General features: G+C 39.0%; 3 protein-coding genes across 3 annotated transcripts in view; all 3 read right to left on the bottom strand.

The window, feature by feature from the left end:
* The window catches only part of LOC108900510 (rho guanine nucleotide exchange factor 10-like protein), a 40905-nt gene extending 40053 nt beyond the window's left edge, over positions 1-852 (bottom strand). The window contains 1 exon segment of the mRNA XM_018701600.2: positions 436-852. The gene's annotated coding sequence lies outside the window, so the exon portion shown is untranslated.
* An 8498-nt stretch (positions 853-9350) lies between these two features.
* On the bottom strand, positions 9351-11714 carry nppa (natriuretic peptide A). The gene is made up of 3 exons (XM_018701549.2): positions 11540-11714; positions 10359-10677; positions 9351-9355 (listed from the first exon to the last, which is right to left on the bottom strand). The coding sequence occupies exons 1-3, from the start codon at positions 11648-11650 to the stop codon at positions 9351-9353; spliced, it is 435 nt and encodes a 144-aa protein (XP_018557065.1). The 5' UTR covers positions 11651-11714.
* A 4055-nt stretch (positions 11715-15769) lies between these two features.
* On the bottom strand, positions 15770-17215 carry nppb (natriuretic peptide B). Its single transcript, XM_018701553.2, has 3 exons — positions 17084-17215; positions 16318-16603; positions 15770-15780 (listed from the first exon to the last, which is right to left on the bottom strand). Exons 1-3 carry the CDS (start codon positions 17195-17197, stop codon positions 15770-15772), a joined length of 411 nt encoding a protein of 136 aa, XP_018557069.1. The 5' UTR covers positions 17198-17215.
* Between the last annotated feature and the right edge of the window lie 2495 nt (positions 17216-19710).

Raw genomic sequence — 19710 nt, 5'->3', positions numbered from 1 at the left:
AAATAGTGTAGTAACATGGAAGTCCTTTGTCATTGTTTTCCCTTACATGAGGATCTGTTATACTCAAACTGTTCAGTGTCTTTTGACAACACTTGACTATCATCATGCCAGTAAAGCACATTTTCATTTGTTGGAATAAAACTTACCAAACCAAAATACAGGCTACGGGCTGTAAGTGTAAAACTTCACGGTGTACTGAGGTTTTCGGTCTGTAGTCAGTGGACAGATTGTGTGTGAAGTCATTAACCTTTGAGATTCGGATTCTCTCATTGCTCACATTTCAAAAGGTCTTGATGTAAAGCACCCCTTCATGTTGTTTCCTGATAATGGGCTCAGTGTGTGACTCAGCGCTGAATTCAAACAGAAATTCAAGCGGGTTACAGAAAGACGAGAGCTTTACAAATTCTGTAGTTATCATCCCTGTGTAAAACATACCTCCTTCTAGTGCAGTCCGCCGGCAGTCCCGCAGCTTCCTCACACTCCTACTCCACAAACATGTCTTTGGTTTAACAGAGGTTCCCTAAGAAACTCTTCTTTCCAGGGTTTTCCTGTTGTGTTCCCTCTCTTCTCCTCCTCTTCCTCTCTCTGTCCCGCTCTCCCACTGTGAAGAGCAGCACTGCTTCTCGTGCCGCTACAACAACAGCCGGTTCGGTCGTAGTCTGGAGCAGAGATTTAGTTTACCATACTATTAGTAGATGCTGTCGACGTGTTGGCTGAGCAGATCGTCATTTTACAGGACACATATGCAAATATGTATGATTAAAGGAGAGGTCTGAGCACTCAGATAAAGTCCTGCCTACTGCCAGTGACCTATGTTCTTTCCTTGCACTCACCAGCAGGGTACGGACCAGCACCAGACGAGGCTTTCAGTCCGCTGAGAAAACAATTACTGGGTAATTACAAAAATGATTGATTATAAGTTATCTGAATAAATAAAAATGTATCTAAAATTCAGTTGAGGGTCTCTGACTTTCTGAAATCTTAAATTTGCTGCGCTCTGTGGTTCTGAGCGTAGTGTTAATACAACATTAATTCTTGAATTCATACCATGCGTGCCTGAGTTTTTTTCATCTTGATGTTAATAGAAACTTGCTTTACAAGAAACTTAAATGGAACTTGTTTTATTCTGGGCCCATGGCATTGATACTAACACATATCACAATTTGTATTGTTTATCAGATGTAGATATAAATACTGTGATATTAAACTTTAAGTCAGTTCTTCTTCAAATCCAGTTATTTTTCACCTTTTCATGAGCAGTGGAATTTTCTCTTTTACCCTCATCTTTTGAACTTATTCAGCAGCTCTGGAAATCTTCAGTGGGCTTTGCCTTCCCTGCTTAGAACCTCTGAGTTACACAGTAATCATATCTGACCAAATCTTACAATTTTCTCTTTTTACACAAGTTAGCTTTAAGATAGACTAGATCATCCTGCTTCACATTGCCTGGAGCAGTCGAAAGCAGTCGTAGTATCTTCTTGTTCAAACTCTTCACTGAAACCATATTTACATTGCATGAAATAATTAAACCCCAAGATTCCAAATTTTTATAGCTTCACCTCTCCATCAAATAGAAATGTTCTACATGTTGGGCAGACTTTTTACCATTCCTCAAATTCACCCTGACATTTTTAGTGGAAATTTCATTCTTCAGAAGATGACTGCACCAAGGTCGATGTTGTCCATTTTCTGACAGTGCTGACAGGTTGAGATCTTTTAGTACACGGGCACTGACATAAACTACCATCTACCCTTTACACTACAGGTGGATGAGGTATACAAAAAGGCCCCGAGGAGACTGTCACAGGGCATTTTAACAGCAGTATATGGTACAACTTCCTCACACAGACCTTTACAGTCACACAGTAAAAAGAAAGGCAGACTCCACAACAATATCCATTCTAAACAAGGCCAACCAGACTGTCTCTACATTTATGTGATAGACAATACATTTTTCTCGAATCTTAATCATGAAAATAATTAATCAAGTATTTTTTATTGTTAATGAAATCTACAGATATGTGATTAAATGTATATATAAGCAAGTCTGTATATAAACAACAACAATAATAACTTTGTTATTATACATGCAAATATAACACTTAAAATATAATGACATATTAACATATTAAGTGACTAAATCTGGAAGCAGTTGTTTAAGAGGCAGGGGAGAGGTTTGAAAGTAGAGGGTAGTGACAACACCACTATTGTGAAAAGTCCATCCATTCCATTTGCAAGGGCAGGGACTTAGACTTAGACAGACTTTATTGATCCCTTTGGGATGACTCCTTCAGGGAAATTAAGTTTCCGGCAGCTTATACAGACAGAACACAGCACACAGGACAGTTTGCAAACGACACAGAATATATACCAGATGCATTGACACCTGGCATCATAGACTGACTCTGGGAACATTAAATATCATGAAAAGTTACATTATGAAATAAAACTTATCATGAAAGTGTCATTAGGGAAAATGTTATTCTGAATAAAACAGAGCTTTAAACAAGGGCATTTGAAAGAGGCATTTCTGTGATGACAATAAAATTCTGTGAATATGAATATGAAAACCTCCACAAGAGGGCACTTGCTGTCTACAAGTGCTGCTGCACAGCAAAAAGCCATTACTGGGAGGTGACGGCATCGCAAGACAGCATAGTAACACAAACTGACCCCTGGGAAATTAAAGCTTGACTCTACCCAGTTTTATAGCTTTGTAGTTTTATTAATTTTTGTTTTTTGTTGTAGAGTACAACAGCAGAAGCCATGTGCAGAGATTCAGTGTTAATGTTACTACATCATCTGTATACTGTGTATTCTATCTAACACTGTATTATGGTGTACTGTAACTTACAGCTGTCAGCAGGGCTTTAGAGTTTTAGTGTTGTTAAGTACATCTTCGTTCAAGATGTGAAAACTTTGTGTGTGTGTGTGTGTGCATCGGTGTGTGAATGTGTGTGTGAATGGGTGAATGTGACGCGTAGTGTAAAGTGCATTGAGTGGTCAGTATGACTAGAAAAGCGCTATATAAGTACAGTCCATTTAACTCTCATTGATGAGGTGTGCAGCCAGCAATCAGGTCAGTCTGGTCCACAGTGGAAAGAAAAACCTGCACTTGCCCTTATCACCTTTCCAAAGACATAATAAGACATGGCGTGAAAAATGGACTCAGTCAGTTTAGGTTGCTTTACCTCAGCAGCTGTCTGGTGGGTGCTGCCAGCAGGTGAGGTGCTTCACCAATGTATTAATGGAGTTTAACTGATCTTCATGATCTCCATAATCTAACTGGACACAACAGTGTGACTGACATAACCCACGGTGACGTCTCCTTCTTGCTGCCTGTCAAATGTATTTAGACAACAGTTGTTAATCTGCGAATCAGCAATATTTCACGTATGACTCACTTCCTCTCTCAACAATCTGTTTTTATTTCACAGCAATAAACAAAATTAGTTTCCATCCATCCATTTCCTATACTTGGTTATCCTGTTCAGGTTTGTAGGGAGACTAGAAGGGCAGACCAAGAAGGTGGAATTGGTAGTAGAGATCGCTCTGTAAGCAAGCATTAGTGACATGAATTTGATTTGGGTGGCCATGGGCAGCCAGTGGAGGTCAATGAGCAGCAGAGTGACATCTGCCCTTTTAGGCTGCTCAAAGACCAGATGTGCCCCTGAATCTCTAAGGGTTTAACTGTGTCTGAATGAGGACCTGCCAGAAGGGCATTGCAGAGGTTACAGCCAACAGAAATGGTGGAATGGAGGCACACAAACAAATGAAATAGTGGTCAGAGAGTTGCAGAGGCATGCCATATAGGCAGTCTGAGAATGAGATCAAATACTGTACCAGCTTTGTCATTTGGAGGGCCACAAATCTGTTTTAGGTCAAATGTGTGTATCAGGGACTCGTCCACAGTATTACATGCTGGATGGTAACTGAAAACCACACACCATAACAGCATGATCCTCAAAAGAGGTGTGTCTGTGTGGAGGCAACAGTTGAGTGAGTTGAGTTTCAATTATAATTCTTGTCTCTCACCCAAGGTGGAAAAAACTAAAGCCAATCTTCCCGACACACTCATAAGGACATACTCTGGACTTAATCTATTGTTCTGGTCTCACCCCCTTCAACCTCACATCTGCCGAACTCCATGTAACAGACCATTTCCTCCTCTCATTCCATGTTGCACTCTGCCTCACAGCAAACCACTACGCCTCATTTCATTTTAGAATTTGAATGACATTAACATAGACACTCTCTGCTCCAATATCGACAATATCCCAATCCCAGACTATCTTTCCACCCCTGACGACCATAACTCACTACAATAATGGTTTAAACAGCCTCCCTTAACTCTCTTGTCCCAGTGAAAACAAGGTCTGTTTCCTTCACATCAACTGCTCCCTGGTATACTCCTGAATTCCAGACAATGAAAGTGAAAGGTCAACAACTTGAGCATCTCCATAAAAAAACTGTTCACGAAGAAATTCACAAAACCCATATGTTACAATACAAGGAAACTAATTGCTGAAACCAAATCAAACTTTTAATCTGGTCTTATCAGCTCTAATGAAGGAAACACCAAGTCACTGTTCGCACTGCTCAACAAAATTCTCCATCCTCCTGACTCCCTGCCCCCCCATCTGTACTCAACTGATACCTGTAATTCCGTAATGATGTTCTTTAATGAAAAAATCTGGAATATTCACCAGCACCTGCACTCAGACTCTCTGCCACCTTCCCTACCTGAATTTCTCCCACACTGCCAGCCCTCCTCTTGTTTTCAACTCCCAGATGCCTCGGTAATCTCAGACCTCATTGGCAAATCCAAACCCTCCACATGCCAGCTTGATCCCCTCTCCGCAACCTTGGTCAAATTCTTCCTTTCCTCCCTTCTTCTCCTCATATCTACTATCATTCACTCTTCACTCACGACCGGAAATGTTCCCTCACTACTCAAAACTGCAGTCATCACCCATAACTGAAAAAACCTGGCTCAGATCCCAACAACTATAATAACCCCATCTCGAATTTACCTTTCATCTCCAAAATTCTTGAAAAAATAGTCACCTCCCAACTTCACCTGCATTTAACTTCAAATAGCCTCTGTGAACCTTTCCAGTCTGGCTTTCGCTTTCAAAATAGTACAGAAACCGCCCTTATTAAAATCACCAGTGGTCTCCTCATTGCAGCTGACAGTGGTTTACTCTCCATCCTCAACCTCCTTGACCTGAGTGCAGCCTTTGACACCATCTCACACCCCATCCTTCTCAGTAGACTCTCCTCCATTGGCATCACTCACACCCCCCTCGATTGGTTGGTCAAATCTGACCCCTCCCCAGTCACTACAGGTGTGCCCCAGGGCTCTGTCCTGGGGCCCCTTCTCTTTATCACTTACCTTCTCCTCCTTGGCAGTATCTTCCATAAATTCAACGTCCATTTCCACTGCTTCGCAGATGACACCCAGCTCTACCTCTCTAGCAAGCCGAACTCTACTTTCCCACCTTCCTCCCTCACCTCCTGTTTATTGGAAATAAAATCCTGGTTCACCTCCCTCTAGTTGGCACCAAATCCACTCTATTGAAAGTTGACAGCTTCTCCCTCACTATCAACGGTTCCCCGGTTTCCCCTTCCTCTCAAGTTAAGACTCTGGGTGTCATCCTCAACAGTCTCCTCCATAAGCTTTAACTGGTCCAGAACTCTGCCACTCGCATTATCACCCCCTCTTACCATCACATCACCCCCATCCTTCAGCAGCTCCACTGGCTCCCAGTTAAAGCATATTGAATTCACCAAACTGGAAGAATCCCACTTAGCCTGGCAGGATAGTCTTAAAAGATATAAAAAGGCCCTCTGTAATGCAAGAGGCGCCTATTACTCGTCACTAATAGAGGATAATAAAAACAACCCCAGGCTTCTTTTCAGCACTGTAGCCAGGCTGACAGAGAGTCACAGGTCTATAGATCCATGCATCCCTATAACCCTCAGCAGCGATGATTTTATGAACTTCTTTAATGATAAAATTTCTACTATTAGAGATCAAATTCCTACTAGGCTGCTTAAGGAAGCTCTGCCCTTAATTTGCAATCCTGTATTAGATATGTTAAATCTGTCCTTGGTAACAGGTTATGTGTCGCAGTTGTATAAAGTAGCTGTAATCAGTCCTCTTCTACAAAAGCCCACTCTAGATCCAGACATATTAGCCAACTACAGAGCTATATCTAACCTCCTCTTTCTTTCTAAGATCCTGGAGAAAGAAGTTGCAGTCTGAAGTTGAATTCTGCATTGTTATGCGGATGATACACAGCTTTATCTGTCAATGAAGCCTAACGAAACCTAAACGAAACTCCAGGCATGCCTTAGGAACATTAAAACTTGGATGACAAGAAATTTTTTACTATTGATAAAACTGAAGTCATTGTAATTGGTTCCTAACACGTCAGAAATACATTTTCTAATAATGTAGTTACATTAAATGACATTGCCCTGGCTCACAGCTCCACTGTAAAGAATCTTGGAGTTATTGTTGATCAGGATATGTCCTTTAGCTCACACATAAAACTAATTTCTAGGACTGCCTTCTTTCACCTGTGTAATATCACCAAAATGAGACATTTTCTGTCTCAAAAAGATGCTGAAAAACTAGTCCATGCATTTGTTACTTCCTGGCTGGACTACCGTAATTTATTATCATCAGGCTGCTCTAACAAATCTCTAATGACTCTGTAGCTGATTCAAAATGCTGCAGCACGATTACTGACAAGAACTAGAAAAAGAGACCATATTTCTCCTGTGTTAGCCTCTCTACATTGGCTCCCAGTCAAATCCAGAATAGAATTCAAAATCCTCCTCCTCACTTACAAAGACCTTAATGGTCAGGCACCATCTTACCTTAAATATCTCATAGTTCCCTACAATCCCACTAGGACACTGTGCTCCCAGAATGCTGGTTTACTGGTGGTTCCCAGAGTTTCCAAGAGTAGAATGAATATTATAGTATGGATTCATATCCCATAAACATGTTACTAACTCAGTATCTCCTCTTTCCTGTAGTATTGTGCTCTTCCGTCTCTCTCTCCTCTTCTGTCTCTTTCTGCAGGTATTTCTGCCTCTGGAGCTGTAGAGTCTGATCTGTGATGACAAGTCTCCTGCTGCTCCTACAACTCCACTCAACACCTGCTGCTAGAATTAGAAATCACTTATACTGCTATTAGTTGTATTGCTGTGTTAACAGTTAATACTTTAATTATCACTACTATCATAACTACTACTGTATTACTGGTATTACTTTACATTTTTTATATGGAACCCATGTTATGCTATGTTCTTCTCTCGCTATTCTCTCAGCAGAACAAGCTTTCCTCCACTCCTGTCAGTCAAGAACAGAAATTTGAGCCTCAACAAAACTAGACAGTTGAAGTCTGGAAAAACTTAGCCTGGTCTGATGAATCTGGAAGGTCTCGTAGGGTCAAAATTTGGCATCAACAGTATGAATCCATGGACCCATCTTGCCTTGAAACAGTCCATACTGGTGGTGGTTTTTTAGTATTGTAGGGAATGTTTTCTTGACACACTTGACTCACTTAATACCAATCAATCGTGGCTTAAATTAGGGATAGACGGATTACCGGCCGGGCTGATTATTTGCGCCGATATTCTGCATTTTGAGATCAATTTAAAATGGGGTTATTTTGGCTCTGATGCAGCCACACCTCTCTGTCTGCAATCACTACTCTGTCTCCAGCATTGTCCCACCCACAGCACCATCTGATTGGTTACACACAGAGCCATAGCACGGGTAACAGCCAATCAGCAGTGAAAGCTGTGCATGCACAGTGCTCACACACGGCGGAGAAGAGAAAAAGTTTGAACTCAAAACAAAGGTAAGTGAAAGATAAAATAACATTTCAGTTATGTTGAAATTTTGGAAAACTTTAGAGAGCTGTTTATTTGTTTAATTTTTTCATTTAACTTTATAAGACATGCTGCTGAGCCTGAGAGCTCCCTGCACTTTTTGTTAGAATTTTAAAACAAAGATGTCCATTGTCTAAGATAAAAATAAAAAAAAAACTTGCTGCAAATCTGAAAAGCTGTTTAATAAACATATGCTAATAGGCATTTAAATGAAGTTAAGTGTTGGAGTTTGTATTATTCAAAACTTTGATGCCAATATTTTCACTTTTACTGCAAATGAATATCGGCTCCAAAAATCAGTCATCGGCTTCCTTGACTACAAATAATCAGTATATGTATCAGCCATGAAAAAAACGTATCAGTCTCTAGTTTAAATACCATAGCTTATCTGAGTATTGTTGCTGACCATGTTAATCCCTTTATGACCCCAGTTTACTATCTTCTAACAGCTACTTCCAGCATGATAACGTACAATGTTACAAAGCAAAATGAGTCCAGTGAACTTCAGTGGCCTGCCCTGTCACTAGATCTGAATCCAACAGAATACCTTTGGGATGAAGTAAAATGAGAGACTGGCAGCATGAATGTGCAGTGGACAAATCTGCAAATCTCTGCTGTCTTGAGAGCAAAGAGAGGCCCAGTATTAGTATGGTGTTCTCAGTAAAATGTTAAGTGAGGGTAAATGCAACGTCCTGCAACTAAACCAAGATCAAAAAGGTCTGATGAATGGAGTTTTGGCTCAGAGAGACATTGACATCATTCACCTGATTTGAGACAGTGACATTATTGACAGGATTTAACTATTATAACAAACTGTGACTGAACACAAACACAGGGAATGGGAAGAATTATTGAACAGATTACAGTATTTCAATCTCTTCCAATAAGACAAAATGGAAATTACAGTATTTAGCCAATCTGCATGGGCATCTAGTCAGTTTTGGAGTTGAGTTTAAGAATTCTGAGTTGAATCTCATGATTGTCCAGTCAATATATCATGTCAGGTAATGACACAGCTGTAAATTAAGTAACAGTGCTGCATGAAATCAGGCCACAGCAACAGAAATAAATAAAACAATAGTGATATGGCCAAGCACAGAATGACTGAAGAATGGAAGGATAGGTCAGGTTTTCTTATCTCATGGTTTCAGACCATTGGTGTTCAGAGATGAAGAGAGGACTCCTTCTGAGACAACAACAACTGAATTCTTCATATGAAAAAAAGAGTTTATTTATCTTTGTTAGCAATCCACATGCAGCTATTTAGTTAAATCTTTTCCTTTATGGTGTTAATGTTACCGAAAAACACACAGACACACAAAGAGATACACACAGTTGAATTGCTGCTAATGCAAAATCCTACAAATCCAATCTCTTTGGTTTCATCTTCAGTTGGAGTTAAAACTATAATCCAACATGTGTCCCAGGAAACTGTCAGACTACCCTGATGGAAAAATGACACAAACAAAAAAAAAGAACAGCATTTGTTATGAATAATTGCTCATTGTGAACACTGGAGAGTATTTGTGTATATTTTTTTCATGTTAGTAGCTTCTAGAAGCTGCAATTACATCAAACAAAAAATGACAGTCTAAGCAACATTATGATAATTTTGTTATTCAGTAGTAGGTCTAGATGCAGTAATGCAGGAAAGATCACAGTGTCAATAAAATAAATACTTCAACATATTGGGAAACATTTGCTTTCTTTCTGAGGGAGATGTTCAGGTGGATCTTAATCTCAAGAGTCAGGATGTGGTTAGCCTAGCTTAGCATACTACTAAAGTGGGGGAAACAACTAGCCTAGTTCAGTCCAAAGTCAAGAGTTGCATGCTTGGTATGATTTTTTGCTGGAAAATGTCCAATGATTTTACAGTGTTTTTATCACTGGGGGGATGGAAAACAATTGTTTGTCTAGACATAGACATAGTTCTAGCATGTAATTCCTTCTAAAATCTTATATTGTTGTTTTAACATTTTAGTTAAATTGTTTAATTAAAGTCATAGCTAACTGCCTCGCAGTCCAGTTCCAGTATTTCTAAAAATGTTAAACTTTTCCATCAAAAATGAAATGGTTTAGGGAGTGTGAATGTGATCAACTAATCACTTCATAAGATACTTTTTATGTTCAAAGGTATGAGTGTTGCATTGTAGGAAATGAACACCTTTTGTGTCTTTGGAGGAAATTTTAACATGATGGTGATCAAAGGTCAGGATATTACCAAAATGTCACACAACTATTACTAGTCAATATTAATGTTGCCTTGTATGCAATCTTGTCTCTGATGAAAAATATTCCAGCCAAGGTATCCCCTCTTTAAATAAGTCTTTACCACATGTTCTTTTCAAAAAACAAAAATAACTTCCAAAGCACAAACTTTTGACCCATGTATCCTTTATCTAAATCCTACTTTGATTTCCATCTACCATCCTCAACTCCAGTGTTACCTCTTCCATTGTTGCATCCCAGACCACTGGCATTTCCTATTCGATCCATTCTGGCTCCAAAGCAGCTAGAAGCCCGTTTCCTGGTAGTCATCAGCAGGTCCTGTAGACGGCTCCTTTGACTTGAGGCCCTGCTGTGGCCATCCACTGGTGGTTGAGATTTTTCTGATATTAGAGGTTCTTGGTCTGCCTCCTGGTCCACGCTCCATCCTTGGCTGGTCTGTCTGTGTTCAGGCTCTTGGTTTGTCCCTTCATAATCAGCCTCAGAGTCCTCCTCCTGGGCTACTTCAGCCAGAGTCTCCTCAAAGCGCTCCAATAAAGACTGATGTGGAGAGGTGCAGATGGGTTTACATTCAAAACCCAAACATTCTGCCACTATGTTTTAAACATTAGAAACATGCTGACTAAAAAACAGAAGCCTTCCAGTGAATCTCTGACTACAGATATCCCAGAACCTGATCATGGGCCTGTGGGAAATGGTATTGATAAAGGCCACTAGAATAAGAATATAGTGTATAAGTTTTATACTTGCAAGCAAGCATAACTGACTCCAATCTGGCCTTCACCAACCTAAGCCATACAGGGTGTAGAGCATGCACATCCAAAAAAATCTTAGCTATATCCACCCAAGCTACATTTAAATTTGTGTCAGGCATTGTCAAATAAACAATTTGACAAATAAACAATTTGACAATGAAACACTTGTTTTTGACTTAAATAATTGAAATTATTTAATATTTATTGAAGTTTTTTTTTTTTTTTTTTTTTAGAGATAGTAGTTATCCTCTCCACACTGGAGATTACATTCAGGTCAATTGTGTAATTTACAATTAACAATTACTACACTCCCACTCCTAGACCCCGACCCACAAAATAGAAAAGAAAGAAAAAAGAAAAAAAAATCACCACATGACCACAGTGTTACTATGGTATTGCATTTACCTCTGCTGTGTTGAGGTAGAGGCCCAAAAAAACAAAACTATCTGGTCAACTACAAACCAAAGTAAATAGGAAAATGGATAAACATCACAGCCCCAAGAGCTGCTGTAAAGCATCTTCTCATCTTTGACATTAGAATTTACGTGGTTAATTAACTCTCAGTCTTTAATTAGAAATGTACCTGACCTTTCGAAGTGCAGTGTTCAAACAGGTGTGAGGACTAGATGTATGATGTGATTTCTTACCTTGAGCTGAGCAAGGTCACTGGTAGAGGATGGCCTTCCCAGTACGTGGCTGCTAACCAGTGTGTGCTGACACAGTAGGGCCAGCAGGCCCCACAGGACCGCAGTCCTCATGTTATCCTTCTGCTGCTAGTGCTGATACTATAGCCTGCACTGCATGATTTTATAGACATGCCAACGCACACACACACATGCGCACGCTCACCATGCAAGAAACAGTCAGTGTCAGTGGCTCATCATTTTGTAGACTGCCTCAAGTGCATTCTGACACCTCTGTATGATAAGACTGCTGGTCAGATGTCCTTTTAAGTGGTACTGGGTGGTAGGTGATGTGTGTGTGTGTGTGTGTCTGTGTCTGTGTCTGTGTGTGTATACAGTAAATGTGTCTGTGTATAATCATGCTTACCAGCCAGCAGTGGCATGACCTCAGGAGCTATCTTGGAGCTCTAAGCTCAGACGTGGTGTGTATTGACAGGAATGCAACATTCACTATGCAAATACTTAACACTGTCTACACTCCTGAGCCTGAAAAATACCATAGTAGGTTAAAACTGCTGCTCCTGGGTTACAGGGTGACTACATGGTTTAGATTAGGGGAGAGGAAGGAAACACTGTCAGATATCATATTTATTATGATGGCTGATGAAATGTCTTTCTACTTCTGTTTTTTTCTCAAATTGCATATCAATTATGCTCATGTTTAGCCAAAAGCTGTAAAAGCTTTGAATTAGTACAGCAAAGATTACTGGGCTGCTTCCACTCAACCTGGTACAGATTAAATAATTGACAGAGCAATCAGTTCTATTTAAAGTGCAGAATCACCATGCAGCATGGTCCAAATATACCTTACAATTAAAGAGAATACATGGCACACAACATACAGCAAGCAAATGCAATAATAAAAACTGCAAATGAGACAACCACATTGAAAACATTAATATTAGAAAGTGTTTAAATATAATAAATAATAATAAAAAAATAGGATAAGGTAACCACATTTAAAACATCAAAGGGATAAGGGATGTTTGGGGAGGTGATGAAGATTTCAACTGAACATGCTCCTTTTTTTCACACTTTTCACACTTTATTTATATGTACAATCATACGTAAATTTAAAATGAGTCATACAACAAATATATTGCGATGACCTTTCATATTTGGGTTCTATTCAAAGAGGAATCACAGAAATAGGGATCCAACTGACCTCATTCAAAATCACCCCATGATTAACCATACATTTCATCACATGCCTGTTAGAGAACTCCAAAGAGAAAGAGAGGGTCAGGGAAAATCTCACTGTTTCATCACTATATATGCACCTACACAATCACAGTCTGCCTGAATATCTCTCCAGTATTGATACAATTTGGGCCAATCTCAAAAGACACGTGTCTTTTTCCCACATTTCATCTGTGATAGAAATATTCATTTCTAATTCTCATTTCTGTTTTGTTTCCATAGTGTTTCCTGTTACAGTATCTTTAAGCCACCTGTATAAGTGTGCTATCAGGTTCTTTATCACTTTTTTGATACTATATATAGTATTTTTGATCCTCCTGGATATGGATACTAAAAGGTGTGATTGTTTTTCTAATAACCAACAACTATTCATTGTGAATTTAATGTGTCTATTTTACACATCTTCAAATGTGCTTGGCTTGGGAATGGTAGCTCTTCCTGGAAGATTAGGCATGATTTTTTTCTATAGTCACCCAGCCTATTTCCATATCATTTGTTACCCATGCTATCAGGGTCTTCAGCTTGTGCCCAATCATAGTATTTAATGCTTTAATGCAAATGCTCTGAATCCAAATGATTTTTGGTTAGCTTAGGGAATGACCAGGAGATCAACATCAGGAGAGTGAGGAGGGCACGCTGGTGTACAATATATAAGCTGAAGACTTCTAGAGCAGAGGGCATTAAAATAATCAAGTCTGGAAGAAACAAATGCATGAACTATGGTTTCAGTATCACGCAGTGATAGAATAAGGTTGGATTTTAGTGATATTACTAAGATGAAAAAATGCTGTCTCAGTAATAGCCGTGGTATGTGTAGGATAGTAGTGGAGTGGAAAATTCATCACCACCACAGGTGCATTGGTAAGAACATGAGGAGACCACTGTTGTTCCTGTTTTCATTACCACAGTGGACACATACTAGCAGCTGAATCTGAATATCTGATAAATAAACAAATTAACAAAAAAATGTCATATAAACAACAATTAATTAGATGTAAATATATACCTACAATTCAAGGAATATTCATAATCTACCTCTCAAAGGGTGCAGGTGGTAGGCCTACCACTACACTACATTACAAATATGGTATAAATAAGAATTTGACATTACACAGTTGTATCTATGGATTCACATAATTGCATCGCCGTAAGAGTTACAGCTAATAGTGGTGTGCACTGGCCACTGACCACAGCAATCAGTCTGTACTATCAAGGCAAGCAAGGTGATGAAAACAATATGTACCAATAAGTACATATGTGTACAGCATACATTGATTAAGTATCTAGACACATTCAAACATGAATTACCATTGGTAATCTGACACAGGTGCAGAGGACCCTCAACAACTCAGAACAGAACAATGAAAAGAAGGAGGATATATAGACAGCACCACCTGTTTTCTCTAACTGTATATTTATGGGAACTTAAATCAGCTGGTATGCAGCCTAACTTCCTCACACTGTGTATCATCGCAGATGAACCCTTTTACAAGCTTTCTTCAGTATGAAGAATTCTGTCATTATAAGTGTCTATACCAAGAGTTATTTAGAAAGTATATATAGCCTGACATTAATAATTGGATGATTAATTCCTGATTAATGTTGCAGAGAGCAGGGAGAGCATTTTGTTTGTTTCTTTGTTTGTTTCTTTGTTTGTTTCTTTGTTTGTTTAGGTTTTACAACACTCATTTTTGGAGGAAAAATATCTATTATAACTTAATATCATGTCCTGTTTTACCAAAGACGTGAAAAAATGTATAGCTATAATGATTTGAATATATTTTTTTAGCATGAAAATGGCATTAACACTCTTGAACTGTTGGGATTTATTATATAACTATGTATAACCATTACAACACTGTCCTCAATGCTATAACATAAAAAATCTACCATTTCTAATTATCAATATTAATTAAACATTAATTAACACTTACAACACAAAACATAAAAAATGCCTATTGCAAACTAATCTGTGCATTCAAAGCAGTGATAGGACACCTTGGGTGTCCTGTTGTCTTCCTTCTCTGACACATCCTCCTCCAAATCACTATCTGCTTCCTCATCTTGGAAGATCAGATGAAGGGCTTCTTGCACAGTAAGTCTTGCTGCTGTGACCTCAGTCACTGAAATGGCAGCTCAGGTACTTTTGTAATCTCATGACCCATATTTTTACCACTGTCAAAACAGGTTAGATTTGACCTGAATAGTATTGCTGTGGTATATCTTTTTCTTCCATTTCATGCTGTGGGAAAACATAGGAAAGTACCTTTTCTGATGGCATTTTTTTATTTTGAAAGGATTAGTTGCAAGAGACCAAAATGAAAAGAAAATGTTCTATGGAAGTGTAAATTCACATGTTTTTATTTTCATCTTATTTCGTTGTTTTCTAACATAATGCTGTGGAAACTTAAAGATAATGGAAAAATTGGGTCTTCATTTCAACATAGCAGTATTGTGGGAATTCCACATTCATTGACAATGTTACATGGAATAATAATGTAAGACAATACTGAAGCTGTCCAAAGTATTTGAAATACATTACAAATGACCTTTGAGGGCGTGTATTCTGTTATCTGTGGCAAGATAACATTTTAAAAGTAACCCACCCAATATTGTGCATTCACACAATGTGATGAAAATGAACACGTTATGATATATTTAGCTATGCAATCCCACTATAGGCTGGATTAGGTTTGTGTGTATCTGTGTGTGTGTGTGTGTGTGTGTGTGTGTGTGTGTGTGTGTGTGTGTGTGTGTGTGTGTGTGTGTGTGTGTGTCTGTCTGTCTGTGCATGGTGCTGCTTAGGCATTGCTTCAGTGCAGTTGTAAACATTTATTAAAACATCTAACAATACAGAACAATCTTACATACATTTAAAATAAATATACTTGTAAGCTACAAACAATATTAAATAAATATTAGTGAATAAATAGCATTCAAATAGAAATATCTTTTGTTAGAGACGTTGCATAGTAAGACTTCATCTTAACTTCTTTACTTTGGATCTGAAAGAGAACAAGAAAATAATAGTTCCGTTATAAATATTCATATTTTCTTACTTATTTAATCAATGGTACAAATTTGTCTGTACATTGTACTTAACCACAGACAGATGACAAATTAAATGAAAAACCAACATAAGGTGTCTTAGTAAGGTTTGGGTCACCATGTCCCACCAGAAAAGCCTTTGTAATGATTCTACAAGTCTCAAGACTGGAGGGATGGAACAAAATTCTTTCAAAAGATATTGCCCCATTAGGTGTTTTGATGATGGTTGTGGAGAGCACTGTCCTCAATCTCCCATAGATGTTCAATTAGTGACTTTGAAGGCCATAGCATATGGTTAACATTGTTTTCATTCTCATCTAACCCTTCAGTGATCCCTCATGCTCTATGGGTGGAGGCACTGTTATCCTGTTTTTCCTTTAATCTGTCATCCATCTGTATATGCTGTCAGAATGAAGACATTTACAGACAGTATCAGCTCAAATTGGATCTGTTAGGGAACTGTAGCTTACTGAAGTGGAGTTAATGTAACTTACTGTATTTGCCAACAGTGTTGCACCCCAGCGAGCTCATGGAGCCTATTCTGTCCATCCGTCGACCAAAGCAGCCAGAGGATCTCCTGGATGAGTCATTGCGGATGCTCTTGAGGTTCTTGGCTGAGAGAAATTCCCTGATCACTGCCTCATCCAGTTCAGTTTGGGGTTGCTGTCCATCTGCTGCCTCCTCTACATTAAGGCTGCCCAAACCATCCTGCTCTGCTGGGACTCTCTGCTCCACCTCAGTCTGCTCTGAAACTGACTCCTCTAGTCTGTGAAGCAACGCCTGCAATGTCCAGACAGACATAAGTTGGGTTAGTCTTTCCAGACCAGTGGAAGCATTCATAATCTTCTGTTACACTGTAGGCCAAGTGTACACTTTCAGGTAAAATGTTGACTATACAGCTGCAGCATTAATTATCATTAACTCACAACACATATTATTATTCATTTAGAGAACCAATTTAACTCCAGTAGGCATATATTGGATCACAGTCACATTAAATCACACGTGGTTGCAGAAGTCCCTATAGGAAGTTGCTGTTGAGTGAAATGTGGGATGACAATAGACATCTTCATACAATACAATCATTCAGCATCTATCTTCTCTCTGGGATAACTAAAGTTAGATACTGCAAATGATGTGAAACTGTTCGTTCCTGCTCTCTGCCTCAGATTTCCAAATATTTCCACCAGGACCCATGGTGGAGCCCCAGAACTCCAACTTCCACACCCAAGTTTCACTAATACTCATTTGGAATCTCACCTTTAAGATGTCCATGTCATTGTCAGTCAAGCCGGTGCTGACAGGATATGTGCTGAACAGCTGCAGGTTTAAGATGAAGAAGAGACCACTGAGGGAAATGGAAGAAAGATGCATGTTTCTCTGTGAGTTCCTGCTGATTCTATCAATGGATGGATTCTCTGTGGCTTTTTTGCTTGGTAGCTGTTTGGATGCCCACAACAGCACCCTGTGCTCCTTTATACTTAAGCCTGACACACGTAGGTATGCCAGGAATTGGACTGGCATTCCTGACACCTGATTCTGATAACAGGAGCTGTCAAAAACTACTCCTTTTAAAGCGTTGTCTCTTAGATATGGGGCATTCGTATGACATAGCTGCTTCCATATGCTACTTTGTTTCAGAAACATACTCCAACCCCCTCCACACGGGACATTGTTGTCACTGAGCTACGGGAAGTAGTAAACTAATAGACAGTGTGACAGTGTTACTAAATTGAGGGGTGTACGTGATTGTGGTAGAGTAGTCTGCTGGTTTGAGAGATTGACCGTCAGTGTGAGGAACCTAATTCAGACTGCCACTCTGCTAAAGGGTCCTTGAGAAAGACACAGGATGTCCTACCAACTCTCAGAGAGCTGCTCTATGGCAGTCTGTGAGCTTTATCTCTCTGTGGCAGAAAACATTGGCAAACAATGGCTTAAATGATTATAATGCAAAATGGGACACTTGTAGTGACAAATCCACACAGAATTATCACTAACTCTCAGTTTTAACTCTAACTCTAACTCAGTTTTTTGTTGTTGTTGTTTTGTTGTTGTGTTGTTGTTGTTTTGCCTCTTTCAGCTCAGTTTTGGTTTTACAGCTTTGCATTTTGGTTCACTCTCAGAGCTTCTATCCCCCTGGTTTACTAAGGAAGGAAGCAGGAAACAGCTGTTTTTGTGAAAAAGCTCTGATAAACCCACAATCCACTACCAAACAGCAGACAGACATAGTTACGGTCTAACTGATGAACATAGCTTAACAGCCAGATACTTTTCTCAGGAGTTGGTGGAGACCAAAAATAAAGCTAAAAGTGAAAGAATATTGCATTTACCTTCATTAATGGACACAGCCATTACTATTACAGCCAATACTAGGGAACTGCTGTACATTTTGACTCTGAGTCATCCCCAGAGGGTAAATACATTTTGGTGATTCCCAGATTTTTCAGCTCCACCAGCAGGTCAAAATTTCCACCTGTCCTACACTTCAACTCTGCCCAACACTTTGGTTCATGACCAAACACCTGAAAAACAAATGGCATTCCCACCAGCATCAGCTGTACCACTGATGCTTCAGGGGGAGCTTTGGAGTGACTTTGTTAAGCACTGCCTCTAAAACTAAATGCTACAAGAAAAAATAAGCATCTTGATGAGAGATTTATGCCTGTTTTTGTTTCATAATTCATTTGTCACTGAGTAGGAAAATCTCTATGGGAGTGTGCTGATGAGATGAGAGAGAGATAAATAAGATAAGATAGATAAAGTCAGGGGCACTGACCAAAGCAATTACAGATGACAGACTTTAGATTTGATTTTTCAGAATTTCTTTTAACGTTCATTGTAGCTTTAGAAATGTTAATAATTCTTTTTGCAGTTTTTTGAGCTTCTGGGGGAGCTCAGGTCTGTTTGGGGCAGATATAAGCCCCACTTAGCTCCCCCATAATTTGAACACTTTTTAGCATGGTAACATGCTAAATGGCACCTACAGAGTATTATCTGAACACAGTTCTAAACAGATCTGATGTGTTAAATAGGTGGAGTGATCCTTTAAAATGCTCTAGGCAGCACACTGCCGTCCAACATTATGTCAGTTTTGGTCATGCTTCATGTTGGGAATGCACCATAATGGGATGAATGGTGTGTCTGAAGACAAATAACTCCTGATTAATCATCATTTCAATAAAGATAAATGTCATTGCAAGTGATTTCAATTTTAACATTCAGGGCCATTTTATGAACATGTTATCCTCCGTGATTGACAGGGCTGGAAGAAGTGCTCAGATCATTTACTTAAGTACAAACACCACATGTAAAAATATACTCATTTAAAGTGCCACATTCAAAATGTTATTTTAGTCTAAGTATAGTCACAGTATTATCAGCTACATAAAGGATCAAAGTAAAAGTGCCTCTGCAATGATATTAAATGGTTATAATTAATATTGATACATTAATGTGTAAGCAGCATTTTACTATTGTATCTGATTAGTTGGAGAGAGTTTAACTATTTTACTGCATATATAGTTACATATAGTGCAGTGGTCCACAAAGTGCAGCAAGAAGAATCCTATTTCATGGTTTGGATTTTGCTCTGATCTTTGCTTTTATTAATGGAATAGTGAATGATTTGATCTTTTTTATTCAAGATGAGAAGGTGGAACTGTTTAGAACTCATAGACGTCTGGCACATTTCTTTTTGAAGAGGTCACAAGCCACCAATGGTTGGGAGCCACTTGTCAACAGTGTTATTTAAGTGTTTTTGTAAGTGAACGTACCTAAGTAACCAGTAACTACAGTCGTCAGATAAATGTAGTGCAGTAACAAGTGTATTTCTCTCTGAAGTGTGGTAGACATTAAACTGAAATACACAAATAAAGTATAAGGTCCTT

Source organism: Lates calcarifer, linkage group LG6 (genome assembly GCF_001640805.2).
Source record: "Lates calcarifer isolate ASB-BC8 linkage group LG6, TLL_Latcal_v3, whole genome shotgun sequence".
Taxonomy (NCBI): domain Eukaryota; kingdom Metazoa; phylum Chordata; class Actinopteri; family Centropomidae; genus Lates; species Lates calcarifer.
Note: the sequence above shows the minus strand (reverse complement) of the source record. Positions and strands in the feature narration are given on the sequence as shown.